Source organism: Brassica napus, chromosome C9 (genome assembly GCF_020379485.1).
Source record: "Brassica napus cultivar Da-Ae chromosome C9, Da-Ae, whole genome shotgun sequence".
NCBI classification, from domain to species: domain Eukaryota; kingdom Viridiplantae; phylum Streptophyta; class Magnoliopsida; order Brassicales; family Brassicaceae; genus Brassica; species Brassica napus.
In genome coordinates, this window is record NC_063452.1 from 52,345,241 (window position 1) to 52,361,314 (window position 16,074).

General features: G+C 34.6%; 3 protein-coding genes across 4 annotated transcripts; 2 read left to right on the forward strand and 1 right to left on the reverse strand.

The window, feature by feature from the left end:
• On the forward strand, positions 1-3,178 carry LOC106427869 (aspartic proteinase 36). Its single transcript, XM_013868587.3, has 10 exons — positions 1-518; positions 659-788; positions 889-1,139; positions 1,586-1,813; positions 1,895-2,057; positions 2,133-2,206; positions 2,304-2,400; positions 2,479-2,545; positions 2,635-2,706; positions 2,780-3,178. Exons 1-10 carry the CDS (start codon positions 286-288, stop codon positions 2,938-2,940), a joined length of 1,476 nt encoding a protein of 491 aa, XP_013724041.2. The 5' UTR covers positions 1-285; the 3' UTR covers positions 2,941-3,178.
• Positions 3,179-4,164: 986 nt separating this feature from the next.
• LOC106427859 (SRSF protein kinase 2) lies at positions 4,165-6,692 on the forward strand. The gene is made up of 4 exons (XM_013868577.3): positions 4,165-4,702; positions 4,963-5,898; positions 5,959-6,006; positions 6,075-6,692. The coding sequence occupies exons 1-4, from the start codon at positions 4,499-4,501 to the stop codon at positions 6,498-6,500; spliced, it is 1,614 nt and encodes a 537-aa protein (XP_013724031.2). The 5' UTR covers positions 4,165-4,498; the 3' UTR covers positions 6,501-6,692.
• On the reverse strand, positions 6,619-10,254 carry LOC106427860 (magnesium transporter MRS2-11, chloroplastic). 2 transcript variants are annotated; one of them, XM_013868579.3, is made up of 14 exons: positions 9,778-10,254; positions 9,413-9,485; positions 9,216-9,286; positions 8,973-9,058; positions 8,811-8,901; positions 8,491-8,559; positions 8,107-8,187; positions 7,841-8,006; positions 7,721-7,766; positions 7,551-7,631; positions 7,393-7,475; positions 7,163-7,206; positions 6,968-7,085; positions 6,619-6,889 (listed from the first exon to the last, which is right to left on the reverse strand). In XM_013868579.3, exons 1-13 carry the CDS (start codon positions 10,165-10,167, stop codon positions 6,990-6,992), a joined length of 1,377 nt encoding a protein of 458 aa, XP_013724033.1. In that variant the 5' UTR covers positions 10,168-10,254; the 3' UTR covers positions 6,619-6,889; positions 6,968-6,989. The 2 variants fall into 2 exon arrangements, with proteins under 2 accessions (XP_013724033.1, XP_013724032.1); XM_013868578.3 differs by having other exon boundaries at positions 6,619-6,870; positions 9,778-10,252.
• Between the last annotated feature and the right edge of the window lie 5,820 nt (positions 10,255-16,074).

Consider the following 16,074-nt stretch of genomic DNA (forward strand, 5'->3'; position numbering starts at 1 on the left):
ACGTGATTTTGGAGTAATCTGCACTAAAACATCTTCTGTTTATCCACTGTTGTCTCTCTCTCTCCCTCGCTTTCGTTGCCAGAAGAAGAAGCGAAACGACTACAAAACAAATCTGCAAATCTTCTGGTTTTCTTGAGAATTAGAGACTGACGACGATTAGTTCCCCACCCTATTTCTCGCTCCCAGAAAGGAATAAAACGAAATGATCTTTTTTGATTTTTGACGAGATACAGAGATCTTGTTAAGCTGTTAACACTTCGAATCAGAACCCAACTCGGTTCAGCTATGTCGGCTGTCCGGTTAACGGCGGCTATCCTGGTTTGTCTATTACCGTTGACGGTTCTGTCCTACGGTTTTCCGGCGGCTCTGAAACTAGAAAGAGCGGTTCCGGCGAATCACGAGATGGAGATCAGCCAGCTCAAGGCTCGCGACAGAGCCAGGCACGGCAGATTGTTGCAGTCTCTCGGCGGAGTTATTGATTTCCCCGTCGACGGAACTTTTGATCCTTTCGTTGTTGGGTAACTAAAGTTTCCATCTTTATTCTTCTGAACACATGATTTTGATTGCACACAAGGTGTTTGAGTCTTTGCCTGCTCAATCAAAAGTTTGGTTTCGTCTGTGTTCTGCTCATTTTGGTGTTTGGATTTTTTTGAAACAGATTATACTACACGAAACTGCGATTGGGATCTCCTCCAAGAGACTTCTATGTACAGATTGACACAGGAAGTGATGTTCTGTGGGTTAGTTGTGCTTCTTGCAATGGCTGCCCTCAAACCAGTGGACTCCAAGTAAAAGCTTCTCTCATGTCTTTTTGTTTTCAGTTCATCTTGGTTGATGTTTTTGAATGTTTCTGATATTGAGATTAGTAAGGTGCTTCCTTTTTTGCAGATTCAATTGAATTACTTTGATCCAGGGAGCTCAGTGACAGCCACACCAATCTCATGTTCTGACCAAAGATGCAGCTGGGGTATTCAATCCTCCGATTCAGGTTGTTCTGTTCAGAACAACCTTTGCGCTTACACGTTTCAGTATGGAGATGGAAGTGGCACTTCCGGGTTCTACGTCTCCGATGTCTTGCAGTTTGACATGATTGTTGGTAGCTCTCTCGTCCCTAACTCAACGGCTCAGGTTGTGTTCGGGTGAGTTATCGGCAAAACTAAAAATTTATGGGTACGGGTACGGCATATATATATATCAACAAATATATGCATATATGTATATTTATATACTGAAAAATGAAAAAAATATCATTGTAAATCTTGTCTAGTGAAAAGTTTATAAACTAAAACATTAGAAAGAAGGCTATAAATTCAAAATCTAGTTTAGACTTCTATTTCTTATTTTTTTATTTGGATGAAAAGAAAGGGAACAAGCTTGAGAAAGGAAAATATTAAAACAAACTGTTTAGAAACATTCCATAATTAAATGTTTCCGTCCCCGTGCCGTCCCCAAAGTGTTCCCGTCCCGGAAACGTCTCCGGGACGGATACGACAATCACTTTGATGTCCCTGTGCTTCATAGGTTATTATTTCACTCTGTTCAAATAAGTCATCAGTATGGTGTTGGCTCTTCCTATCTGGAACAGATGCAGCACCTCGCAGACGGGTGATTTGGTGAAGTCGGATCGAGCGGTTGACGGAATCTTCGGGTTTGGGCAACAAGGGATGTCTGTGGTTTCTCAGCTTGCTTCGCAGGGAGTAGCTCCGAGAGTGTTCTCACACTGTTTGAAAGGAGAAAACGGAGGCGGAGGGATATTGGTTCTTGGAGAGATTGTTGCGCCAAACCTTGTCTTTACTCCTCTTGTTCCCTCACAGTTAGTTCCCTTTATCCCTCTTAAAACTAGTTTGTTTCAGATGTTCTTTAGAGAATGATTGGTCAGCATTGAAAATTGCAGGCCTCATTACAACGTGAATCTGCTGAGCATCTCAGTGAATGGCCAAGCTTTGCCTATCAATCCATCCGTCTTCTCCACATCAAACGGCCAGGGAACAATCATTGACACTGGCACAACATTGGCATACCTTTCTGAAGAAGCCTATGTTCCTTTCGTTGAAGCTGTAAGTCATAAAAACCTCCCCATCTCTAGTATGCAATTTTGTTCTCGATATCTTAAGCGTTTTCTTAAATTTCAGATTACAAAGGCTGTTGCGCAGTCTGTGAGACCTGTTGTGTCGAAAGGGAACCAGTGCTACGTCATAGCCTCCAGGTACACCCTTCTGTTACCATCTCTAACCATGTCTTCTTATTGATATCAATATGGTGGAAAGTTCTGAACTTCTTTTTAATAATACTTTAATGATCAGTGTGGCAGACGTATTTCCTCCAGTTAGCTTGAACTTTGCTGGTGGAGCATCCATGTTCTTGAATCCTCAGGATTACCTCATACAACAGAACAACGTCGTAAGTACTCATACCAAATCCTTTCGTAGAGATCTGTTTTTTATGTTCTTACATTAGTCTCTGTACTCTGCTTTCTAGGGAGGTACTTCAGTATGGTGCATTGGTTTCCAGAGGATACAGAATCAGGGGATAACCATCCTTGGAGGTAACACGAAAGCTTAAGCCTTTATTATTTGAATTCACCATTCTTCAACACAAGAAACATCTGTTCTGTTTTCATTGTTTGCTCTGCAGATTTAGTTCTTAAAGACAAGATCTTTGTCTATGATTTGGTCGGTCAGAGAATCGGATGGGCAAACTACGACTGTAAAATCTCATCCCTTTAAAATCCAAAAGTAATCTACACTTGCAAACCTCTCATCTTCCATCTTTCTTTCAGGTTCAATGTCGGTCAATGTGTCTGCGACTAGCAGCAGCGGAAGAAGCGAATATGTGAACGCAGGACAGTTTAGTGACAATGCAGCTCCACAGAAACTGTCTTTAAACATGGTCGGAAACACTCTGATGCTCCTGTTAATGGTAATCAACATGTTCTTATAGCACACAGCGCTTTTACAGAGTTGCCTTGATGTAGTTTATGTACACTCTTTTATATGGTCGCGGCAGTGTTATTTGTGGTCGCTGGAGAGTAATTATCTCCCGACCGGGCAGAAGAAATGTTTAACTTCTTTGTTGTTTGTTTGTTTTTCGTCTTCTTTTTATTACATTGTTATAGTTTTGGATGTAAATACTACTTTTTCTTACTTATAGTGGTGTGTGTGTCGTTATTCTGATCAAAGTTTTCTCCCCCTCACCATTTTGATATTTTTAGTATAGTATTAAGTCACCAAAAAGCGAATAAATCATTTGATAAGTTTACTGATTATATGTAGTTGATCTCATTGCGATCACAGTGCCGGTCCTGAGATATTCGAGGTCCAATACGAAATTAGAAAATGAGACCCTTAAATAATAGAAAAAGGAATTTAATTCATAAAAAAACTCAAGTTTATAATAAAAATTACATAAAACAGTATTAAAAAGAGAAATTTGTGAGTTGTATCGTGATGACAAGAACAAAGGCAAAATAAAATAAAAACATTTGAGACTATTGTACCTTTGGTATGAGAAGCGAAGCTGATCCAACAATTAAAACAAAATAACAAAGAAGTTGAAAAGAAATCCATTTTTCTTTTATATTTTGCCCTTGAAACTCAGTAAAAGAGGCGTGAAAGACAATTAAATTGTGCAGAAAGTATGATTAAGCCTTGAAACTAATTATTGATATATCAGTTATTTTTCTTTTGTATTCACCATCGTCTTAAATAACATTAAGGATATATGATTTGATTGTGTTTGTATTTTACAAGAGGTAAAAATAGGCCCTAAAAGTTTTAGAAAATCATGGGCCCCATGCAAATGTTTGATAGGTATCCCCTCAGAACCGGCTCTGCGATCACTGAAAATAATATGTGATGAATCATTTCTCATGTATAGTACAGATAACAGAATTGCACATGAACACATATTTACACCATTTAAATAGTATCATCATAAGAAAAATAGTTAATTTCGAATGAAATTAAAATAAATTATTTTGTCATAAAGTCTAAAAAATAAATTATACTTTGATGTGAAGCCAACGAACTTTATGCTGTATTTGTAAGTTATCCCCCAATTATTATGTGCATTAGGGAATAAAATCTCATAATTCTCCCCTAATTATTGTACTTTGTAGACACTTCTGTCTGAGAAAGAGTCAACGAAAGCCCTAATCTGTTTTTGGACAGAGACACAACACTACCTCCTCCTGTGACCTGTCTTCTTCCTTCTGTCATCATAATTCGTGTTCCATTCCCACACTTATGGTCGATTCCTAAAACGTTGTATCTGCATTAATTTGATGCTCCAAAACCTCTGTCTACTTGGCTATCTTCTTCTTAAAGTCTCCAACTTTTAGGGTTTTAAAGGGATTTTCACAGATCTCGAAATCTCGCCTCGTCTTTAATCGCTTGACTATCTATCGAGATTCGCAACTACTAGCATAGTTTCTCGATTCGGGTCTCTCATCTCCGAAAAAAATCGTCTTTTTCTTCCTGGGTTTAGCTTAATTCAAGCGATGGCGGATGAGAAAGACGGTGGACGCATGAGTGACGCTAGCGATTATTCTTCAGAGGATGAAGGAACAGAGGATTACAGGAGAGGAGGCTACCATGCCGTGCGAGTGGGCGATACTTTCAAGAATGGATCTTATGTGATTCAGAGTAAGCTTGGTTGGGGTCACTTCTCCACTGTTTGGCTCGCTTGGGACACTCTCAAATCAGTAAGCCCACCTTCCACTTCTAGAGAGTTTGTTTGTCTCTGGTTATTACCCTTTTCTGATGATACTTGTGGATGTTGATTTGAATCTGTGATTCAGTTTATCAGAGATTCAGTTTAGGGTTTTAGAAAAGGAAGTTGCTTTGTTGGGATTAGTTAGAAATTTACAAGCTTTATGTTTGGATTCTCCTCCTTTGAGGTTGTTGTATGTGTTTCTAGTGAACATACTTATGAATCTTGATCTTCAATTTCATTGTTTTGCAGCGTTATGTAGCTTTGAAAATCCAGAAGAGCGCACAGCACTACACTGAGGCAGCCATGGACGAGATCAAAATCTTGAAACAGATTGCGGAAGGTGACCCCGAAGACAAGAAGTGCGTTGTGAAGCTTCTTGATCATTTCAAGCACGCGGGTCCTAACGGGCAGCATGTGTGCATGGTCTTTGAGTATTTGGGAGATAATCTCTTGTCTGTTATCAAGTACAGCGACTACCGTGGTGTCCCTCTCAACATGGTTAAAGAGCTTTGTTTCCACATCTTAGTCGGTTTGGATTATCTTCACCGCGAGCTTTCGATTATCCATACCGATATCAAACCGGAGAATATTCTCCTCTGTTCCACCATCAACCCTGAGGCAGATGCTAGGAGAACCGGTGCTCCTCTTGTTCTTCCAACCGCTAAGGACAAGGCTGTTGCTGAGAAAGAGAAACCGAAGAGTTACACGTACAGTGCGGATATGACTAAGAATCAGAAGAAGAAGATCCGTAAGAAAGCTAATAAGAAGGTAGTAGTTGAAGAGGACGGTTCAGAGGAAAACGAGTTAGCTTCTAACTCCGAGGCGAAACCAAACGGAAACTCTACTGTGGAGGGTTCAGAAGGGAGTTCTGAAAGAGCGAAAGAGGCAGAGAATGTCGGCGAAAAGAGTCGGGGCAATAGGAGAGGAAGTAGAGCCACTAAGCAGAAGTTGCTTGCGGATGTTGATAGGAAATGCAAGCTGGTTGATTTTGGGAATGCTTGTTGGACTTATAAGCAGTTTACGAGCGATATCCAGACGAGGCAGTATCGATGTCCTGAGGTTATTCTTGGCTCCAAATACTCAACCTCGGCGGATATGTGGTCGTTTGCTTGCATTTGCTTCGAGCTTGCTACTGGAGATGTTCTGTTTAATCCTCACAGCGGTGAAAACTATGAGAGGGATGAGGTATGCTTTCTCAAATCTTTTCATTCGTTAGGATTCAATACTAACGCACTTTGGTTACAGGATCACTTGGCATTGATGATGGAGCTTCTTGGGACGATGCCACGAAAGGTAAAGACTGAGAAACAAAGGGTTTAAATATGATTAAGAAGCTCTGTTAACGGGAGATTTGGATGCAGATTGCATTAGGAGGACGCTACTCGCGTGATTACTTCAACCGGCAGGGTGAACTAAGGCACATTAGGCGGTTGCGGTTCTGGCCACTGAGCAAGGTTTTAATGGAGAAGTATGAGTTCAGCGAGGAAGACGCGGTTGCTATGCAAGATTTCATCACTCCCATTCTTGAATTTGCACCTGAGAAGAGACCTACTGCTGCTCAGTGCTTAACGCACCCTTGGCTGAATCCTGTCCCTAGATCACTTAAACCGTTACCAAGTCCACAAAAACCCAAAGAAGAAGAAGATTCTACAGATGAGAATAAAGCCAAGGAGAAGGATGAGAGGGAAGCCATGGAGGTTGGCGTTGGGAATATAGCCATTGATGGATCAGAGGAAAAGGTGTCAGCAAGAGCAGGTCGTCAATCTGCTCGCGATCTTCGCACTTGAGAAAACAGAGTCCCTGAAAACAAAGTTTTGGATTTGTCTTTCGAATCACTTCTTTGGAGATCAAGGATTTAGAGTGTGTTTGTTTTTTTCTTTCTCCCTCGGCTTGTTGGAAACAAAAGATTTAAAATTTCATTGGCTTTCGAACCAATCCAGATGATTCATTTATTCAACAATACCAAATAGTTTCGTGCAGAGTGTAAGCAATGAGGACATAACTCACAGTTCATCGGGGTTCAATTGAGACAACACAATAAATATATATCTGACATTTTATGAAATCACCGGTCTCTAAGTAACTTACTACCAAGGTGGCCTAATGCCACATTGTGTTGTCTGATGAAAAGTCTCTTTCTTCACGGATGTTGTTCACCTGTAACATATATGTTTATCTTGAGCTTTCTTTATCAGTTTTAAGCCCTGGTTTTAAGTAAAAACGGAAAGGGGAAGCAGAAAAGATGTGAGTTTACCTCTTCTTTCACCATTGAAAGTTCAAAAGATTTTGCGTTTACGGAGATAGGAATACATGAGGAAGAAGCCTACTGCAGCTCCTAAGATGATTCCGCCCGTTGTTAGCCAGAATGCAAACTGCGAATACGACAGAGACTCTAATGAGTTAAGTGATTGTTTAATATATTGTTGCTTCATGAAGTTTTATGACTTACAGGTTGTTCTTCAAGATAGGACTTCAAGTTCATTCCAAATATACCTGCGTGCACCCCCAAACAAAAGGTATAATTAGCCATCTATAATGAACATGGGAAAAATAGGAATTGTTGGCTGTGACAAAACGTTGATAGAGCAACGCTTCTTTGAAAGGAGCAAGCCTCCCTATCACAAGTTTAAAGGTTTCTAGAGAAAATGGAAGCAAATCATAAACAGTTAGTGAATGTACCTGCGACGAGAGCACCAGCTGCAACGCAAAACGTTCCGACCTGAAGAAGTAGTTCGAATCTGCTGACCTCAAGTCTCCGAGAACTGAGGATAAGATACAAGAATAACAGTAAGTGCCTAGTAGATTAGGAGAAATAACTGTTTCGTTATCTTCAAAACCTTAGATTGACAGCAATTGAGTCTTCCATTTCCTTTGCAGAATCCAGAAGCCTTTCTGCTTGACCATGGCATGACTCGCATCTGCACATACCAATCCATAGAGTTTCACTACACAACATATCCATATGCTTCAAGACTAAAAGTTCGTGGCGTGGAATGAAAAGCAAGACCTTTGCAGATAGTTCTCCAAGAGCATTTCAATTTCCTCCTCTTCTTCTGCAAGGAACCAGGCAAAGAAAATCAATATCGATAAACTCACCTAACTTTGGTGGAAACGTTTGCGGTCTTACCTTCAGCAATCTGCTTATCTAAGGGCAATGAACACTCCATGTCGTCATTTCCTCTTCTAAGTGTGCAGTTTCTTCCCATGATGCATATGCGGCGTATCTCATGTGGATCCTCTAAGAGATCAAGGAGCATTTGTCTAAGAGCTCCAGCTCTCGAGCCCAATTCAACCTATTTTAAAAATACAATACAAGGGAACGAACATTGAGTTCCCTGAAGCGAACAGCTGAATCAAGAATATATACATACATAATGACTAAATGAAGTGTACCAGTCTTTGTTTGCTAATACGAAGCTCCTCCAATATATCAGCAGTTAGGCGGTTGGGCAAAACCTCAAGAAGAACTTGGACCTGAGTCAAATGGCAGAAAATAAAGATTTAGAGCAAAGGGAGTGGTCTTGAAAAAGGCATAAGTCAAATGTTTGGACAAAACTACAGTGTCTCATGCTCAGTGCAATGTGATATTTACAGAATTCAAACTTATACATAACAAGGAAAATGCATTGTCCGTCTACAAATGAACGTGTCATTTTCCATATCAAAACTCAGTCCAATTTGGAGACATAGAAGCATCCAAATTGTGGAGAATTCATAGTCCAGCAGCTGAAGTGAAGAAGATCTAACTGAAATATACTCACTAGTATGCATACTCACACGGGGTTCTATATCCATAAGCCTCTGCTCTAACCGCTGTATCCTTGAGATTAGCGCCGATTCCACAACCTTTTAAGGAAAGCCGCAGTCATTAAAAGTCAGCAACCAAGATGATAGAAATCATTATGAACTCATGTTATGTAATATGTAGGGAGGGATGAAAAAATATATTCAGTTAATCTAATGACAATGGGGGTGGGATCTTGATCATGATCATGATATTTTATTGTAGTTACAAAACCTAAGTTTCTTCTTCTCCACAAACTAACAGGAAAGTAAAGCATTATCCCATAAAGTTATTTGGATGAGCTAAAGCTAACCTCGAGTTCAAAAGGCATAGAGGGACCTCCATTCATACTTCTTGGGTTGATCCGAGGCATCAATGTATCAACAAAAGCCCTTCCTCCTCTCCTGATAAATAATTTTGGATGAACGCCAGCGATACTTAACAAAAAAGAGTAAATGATATGAAGAATAATTACCGGTTATAATCAAAGATAAGGACACGGTCTCGCATTGCTATTGCACGCAGAGAGCCCAGATTAAGCAGAATTGCATGTTCACGAACCTAAATAACATGTTAGAAAAAGGGTTTCACCATTTCTCACATAGAGACAAATATACAGGACGGTTCTCCAACTCCTTTGTGGAGGGTTCGTTACTGTAGAAAGCAAAATGTACATGAGAGACTATAGAGACGTGCTTGTTTAAAGGCTACTACATACCAGCAGAGATGGCATGGAGTTAGTCATAAACAGTGAAGGATCAACGCTTCGGATATCTCTTGGCCGAAGACCTGATAGAATAAAAAAAAAGTAGACTTTATCATAGCGGTAAATAAAGTTACAAACTGTTAGCAACATAATGTCATTTGATACCACAAATGTAAATGGTAGAAGAAAAAAAAAGGGTTATCACAAACCACTGGACTTGAGAAGCTGTCGTCTGCTAATCTTCCTTGTAGATATTGTTCCCGTCGCCTTCACTTCAACAACCTTTTATTATTATTACACAGACACAAGGTAAGAAACTTTGATGAGATACGAAGAAGTGACAGCTTCTAAACCTAAGCCCAAAGCTACTCAGAGGTTTCAGACACTAAGGCATGGTATATATCCATTATACCTATGTTTTTTTACTATATGTTCTTTTACACATTACCATTAGGAGCCTAAGTAAGAAGTCTTTGTTCTGTAATAAACTTCCTTCAAATTCAAAGAAACCATATCTCTGAGAATTCTAGACATGCAATCATCAGATAAAAAAAAAAAGAAGAATTCATAAAACCTCATAAACTGGCTCGCGAATCCCCAGAGAGGTAGAATCACTCGAGGAAGATACAGTAGAGGAAGAAGAATCGATCTTCTTTCCTCCACCACCGCTGACACTACCATCGTCGTCGTCGTCGTCGCCGCTAACGTTAAGAGAATCGTAATCGCCGACGAAATCCTCGGCGGTTGTTGGAGATTTTGCTAAACACTTGGATCTCGAGAGAACCTTGAGTGTTTCGAAGCAGATCATGGATCTATTCAGCGCGGATAAGTGGAGAGAAAAGGAAGAAGGAGGAGACGATAATGATCCAGGAGGAGGGAGAAGAAAATGAAGAGAGGAAGGATGATGATCGGAGGAGATATTTACACGAGAAGTGAGTGTCGATGGAGTTGGAGTTAACGCCATTGTTGGAGAGATTCTTCGTCTTTGCTCAGCTTGAAGGATACAAATTTAGATGAGAAGAAGCATAACAATATCCAACTTTTATTTTTTTTCTTTTTAATTATTTGTCACTTTCGAAATATTTCCGAACCATCTACAGTCTAATAATCTCTGCTTTTGTGGCTTTTTTTTCAAATTCGATAAATTATACTAAAAATTACAATCGGTATTTTTTTCAAAATTTATTCAAAAGGATAAGAATCTCTCATATTTACGGCACAAAGTATAATTTATTTTATTTCGCTATGATTTATAAACCAACCAGGTTTTTGTTTAACTAATCAATAAATAATTAATGGGTCGTTAGCCGTTAATTTTGTGGCGGAGGATTAGTTTGAGAAAAAAAGTTCACGCGTGAGGATGTGTGAATTATATTTTTTTATGCCACCTGTCCGGTGTTCGTTTCACTTGAACAGTTGATTTTTTTTGTTTTGTTTGAGAGGGGTGTAATCGGAAACGAGAAAATTGTCATTTAAATCACCAACTATGTTAAGTTTAAATGACGTCGTTTTAATATTTTTTTTTTAAATTGTATTTGAAAGGAATCGAATCCGTGACCAAAGCTACACTCGTTATAAACCCGAATCACTAGATCACTTACAATTTTGTTAACTTGAATAAATACTAATAGATATTATTATTAAACCTCCAAATCATCTTCTCCTAACCTAAATCCCTAAATCGATTATTGCAAGGAGAAAATGTTGAAGAGTGTAAATCGCTAGGCGGTAACTATGTCCTCTATAGATGACTAGCTACAAGTTAGATTTTTCGAGGCCTAGGTGTAAATGAATTATTGAACTATTTTATATTTTCCTTATATTTATATAAGATATTTTAATTTTTGAGTTTAATTATAAAATTATTTTGATAAATTATCAAAATTAGATATACAAAACAAATAAAATTAGACAAATGTGTGGATTAATAGTAACATTATTGCTTATTTTAACAGATTTAGAGTAATTTAGATTGATTTAAAATGATTTAAACTGATTTTGGAACAATTTAACTTTAAACCAATTTGAGTCTTATAAATCGGATTTTTAAATTAATTGTTTCGGCTAAAAATTAGTTACCGTCGAGATGGGTGCCTAAACACCGCCTAAACCAAGTTTTAAGACCATGATATTTTTGGGAGGCTTCAATTCCATCTCTTTGATATTTTTTGGAGGCTTGCAATATTTTCATCTTCTGGTTTCAGAGCTCCCTTGCTTCTATAGCTGCAACATTCATAGGCATTTACATGAGAAACACTCCAAGTTACACAATATTAAGCTTTAAAAAACATGGATTTGTACCTCTTGAGCCTCAAATCCGGGTTGGAAAGGTAAAAATACAATTACTTTTACCACTAGACCATTTTAATTTTTTTTGTAATTAAAAAAAATATATAATTAAAAAAATATATATTCTGTGTTTAATTTTATTTAAAAAAAAAATTAAAAAAAATATAATTTCTGGTTAATATTTATATATTCGAACGGACCGGAACCAGTTGGAACCGATCTAAATCCAGACCGTAAGTCGACCAAATACGCATTGGATACATTTTTAAATAGTCGATTTATCCATAACCGACCTGAGTGTCCGAATGGAGGAGTGGGACAAGTGCAGTTCTCCTGCACATCTAATTCTCCCGCACTGCATTCACATTCACCATTTTCTGTTTGTAAAAGCAGTTCAAGCGGGAGATCTGCATGCAGTTCAATATTTTTTGTCTTTTTGTGGAAAAAGCAGGAGATCTGTATGCAGATCTCATCCGCCAACATTTGGTAGTGTTGATCTGCTTTTTTTTTGTTTGTCAATAAATAACTTTGTTACAACACATAACTTTAAAAATATATTTATCTACTTTTATGAATACAATATTTTTATTTTATTTTATTTACAACTTTAACAATACAAAATTATCATTCTCTACTTATTATTTTTTGTCATATAATATTTAATTTTTATAAATAAGAAAATAAAAGAAGTATAAGTATCTTATAAAACATTTACAGACATTTCGGCTGGTCCTATAACATCTAAGATATTTGTTTAGATATCTAAGTGTCATTTTTATTGTTTTAATATGATATATAGTTTTGAACTGATTTTGCCATTGATAAGTTACAATAAATTATTTGATATGGTTAAGTTACAATAAATTATTTGATATGGTTCTCTCCTGCATGATCCGCTTGATCTGCACTTGTCCTGCTTGATCTGCACTTGTCCTGTTTGATCTGCATGATCCGCTTAATCTGTCCCGTTTGAAATGCTTTTACCATTCGAGTATCCAAAATCTCAGTCCTACGTAATATTATTTACTTCACGAATACGTGTCTGTCTTATTGCCTCCTGGTAAAAGGGGGAATCATTTTTTTTTGCAAAAATACAGTTTCCAATATCTACAAGCCGTGTATTTTGTGTTAATGTCAGTAACCATTCTTAGAAAACATTCAGTGCAAGTCTACGTTGTAAATTCGCGTCTCAATCTTTTTGATAAACCATCTGAACCAAATATTTGGAGGGTGTTCTATTGTTTATGGCTATAATTTGGTTTTTCTTTTGTTATCGTCATCAAATAACCATCTGATTTTGCAAAACATTTATTTACTGTATACAATCTTAATTTCCCTACTACGTGTTTTCCCACAATTTTACGGGTAGTTATATTATATAAAAATATATATTATTTTTATACTGTTATAATTTTTAAATAATAATTAGAAATTTAAAATTTAAAATTTTAATTTTTAATTTCAAATATTTGGATAATAAAAAATTTCAGTATACATTTTTAGAAGATATGTGAGATTTAAAATAGTTCAAAAACATAAACCTTAGTCATTAAAAATATTTCTTTTACAGAAAAAAATATTATAATTAATTGAGATAATTGGTTGTACAATTACTTTATATTTTAGTTTAACACATGAAAAACCAAAAAATGCTCTAGCTCTCAAAAAAAAAAAGAGAGTGAGTTTTTTTTTGTGTAACACCAATATCACCAATACAATGATCAGAGGCTTTTATCATGAAAGATCTTTTGTAAACGGTTTTGTGTGGGCTTTAAAAACATAAAAGTTATAATAATTTCTTATCTAAAAATATAATTCTTTTATATAATAATATATAGCCATTAAATTTATTTCTATAAAAAAATGCTAAAGTATTTAATTTAATTATATTTAACTAATTGATAAAAATAAAGAAATTGATAAAACATATATATTCTTTCTCTAATTCTACAATTAGTTACCATAAATCATTATTTATAATATGATTTGTGTTATTTGTTAATTTGTATTAATTAGTTCTAGAGTTACCTTTTATTATTAGATCTGATTAAAATAATAACTAATAAATGTTAACAACCAGTCAAATTATAACTATTTTTTTAAAAAAATAACCTATTAAAGACACATAATTAAAAGTCAATTAAGTGACTTTTCAATTAATATATAGTAGGATTTATCTCTTTAAAATTAAAGATAAATTTGGTTAAGGTAAACATAAAACCATGTATTATGAAAATAGTAGTTTAAGCAATTTTTCTCATAATTTGTTCCAAATCACACTTTCTCACTCATTTTTTTTTTTAATTTAGTGTTTTACATAAAACTCAAATGGGTTAAACAAACAAATTCTTCTTTAATTTATCTCTAATCATCACACTATTTTATCAAACACTAACTCATTCAACCAAATGTTTTTAATTAAAACTAATCATAGTTTACATATCTTTTGAAATTATTGTTTTAATTTATTTTAAATTAAATTAAAACATACCTATATTAATTAAATGTGCTTAACTAATAAGAAAAAATAATATTTCATTTTTTAAATAACTAAATATCGTTATTTTAGGCATATATACTTAATATTAATGTGAGATCCAATATTATATGAAATAAAATGTTTTTATTTGTACAAATTTTGTTAAAATATTATTATCGTACAATTTAAAATTTTATTATAGTGTAAAAAATACATCTCACTAATTTTTAAATATTTTTTTCTTACTTTCATTTTACATCCATCTTTGACTTTAACAATTGTAGAAATTGTCATTTTTGTTGAAATTCTTTACTAAATTTATCTTAACATTTTAAAAACACATAAAACAAATTAGTTCACATTTATAGTAACACAAAAAAGTACATGTACCTCGACAAACAAATAAAATTAAATACATAGGAATATAAAAATACCAAGAACACAACAAACATATTTTATTATTCTTCCCTCTTGTTCTTTTATTTATGTCTCCTTTTTTTCCTATTAAAAATAAACATGCTAATATTATTATAATCCAAGCTATATGAATTATATTAATAGAGTATTAACTCTAGAAAAATCCTGTGAAAAATACTTTGATTAATATAATTAAATGACTTACCATATAATAAATTAAATGAATTAGCAAATAATATAATTTTAAACGACTTACCATATAATCATGTTAATTCATCTGTTTAGATTAATAAATGAATTAAATAAAAATTTCTTGATTAATATACATTTAAATAACTTACCATATAATTTTTATGTTTTAAAATATAAAAATATTTTAATCATTTCTAAAAGTGATAGCGCATATATGATATCACATTGTCATTGGAAAATGATTGGAATTTTTTCAGAATTATATATTTGACTGTTTTGTATTCATTTGACACATTTTATACTATATATATAGTGAATGAATGAATTTAATTACTATTACTAAGTTTAGATTAATTAGTTTTCTAAAATGTATGATTTATTTTATTCACTACTAGTATAAAGATAATAAAAACCGTTTTTATAATTGTTTCTATAGTATCATATGTATTTATATGTATCTTATAAATTTATATAATGTAATCTAGATATTTAATTATTTCTATAAACAAATTATGTTAATACATCTATATTTAAGATGCTTAATTGTATGTTTGGAAACATAGAATATATTAGGTAATTCTATGAATAGTTTTCTTTTTAAAAATTTAATTAAATAAATAAAATATGAAAAACCATCAACCAATCAAATTATAACAATTAATTGGAGAGCTCTTCTATGAACGACACGTCAGCAGAAATCACTAAAGTGACTTCTCAATTAATATTTAGGAGGATGTGTAAAAAGAATAAATGATAGGAGTTAGGCCTGTTGGCGTTCAGGTCAGGTTTTTCGGATTTTCGGGTTTACGCTCTTAAGTTCCATACTAAAATTTTATTAGTACGGGTCGGGTTCGGATAATAACACTTCGGGTTCGGTTCAAAATTATATTGCGTCTTAAAACCCATAAATTAATCATATATCGTACGGATTCAGGTTATATCGGTTCAGATATAACCGAAGTAAAAAAAAAAATTGAACCAAAACATAAAGAAAAACATCTAAATTAAATAAAAATTAATCTATCACACATAAAATTGATAAAATAACAATAAAATGTTAAATCAAGCATGAAAACAAACATTATTTATAAACAATATGTATTGCCTTTATAGAGAGTAGACTTTTTATTTTAATGAGCAAATTTTAAAATACTTATTTATAACTAATTGTGTACTTAAATTATTTATTAAATTTTTAATATTTCTTATTATATATCATATTACCGCAAATATTAAATTTAATAATTGAAATGCTTATATATGTTTCAAAATATTTATATTAACTATTAATTTTGGATTTTTCGGGTTACCCGTCCGGGTTCGGTTAATAACACTTCGAGTTCGGATATTTTTTGTACCAAGATCCTTTTGGGTATTTTTACATTTCGAGTCGGATAACGGGTCATGCTTTTCAGTTCGGGTTCGGTTCGGATTTCGGATTCCGTATTTTATGCCTATGCCTAATAGGAGTCATAGACTCGTAAATCTAAAACT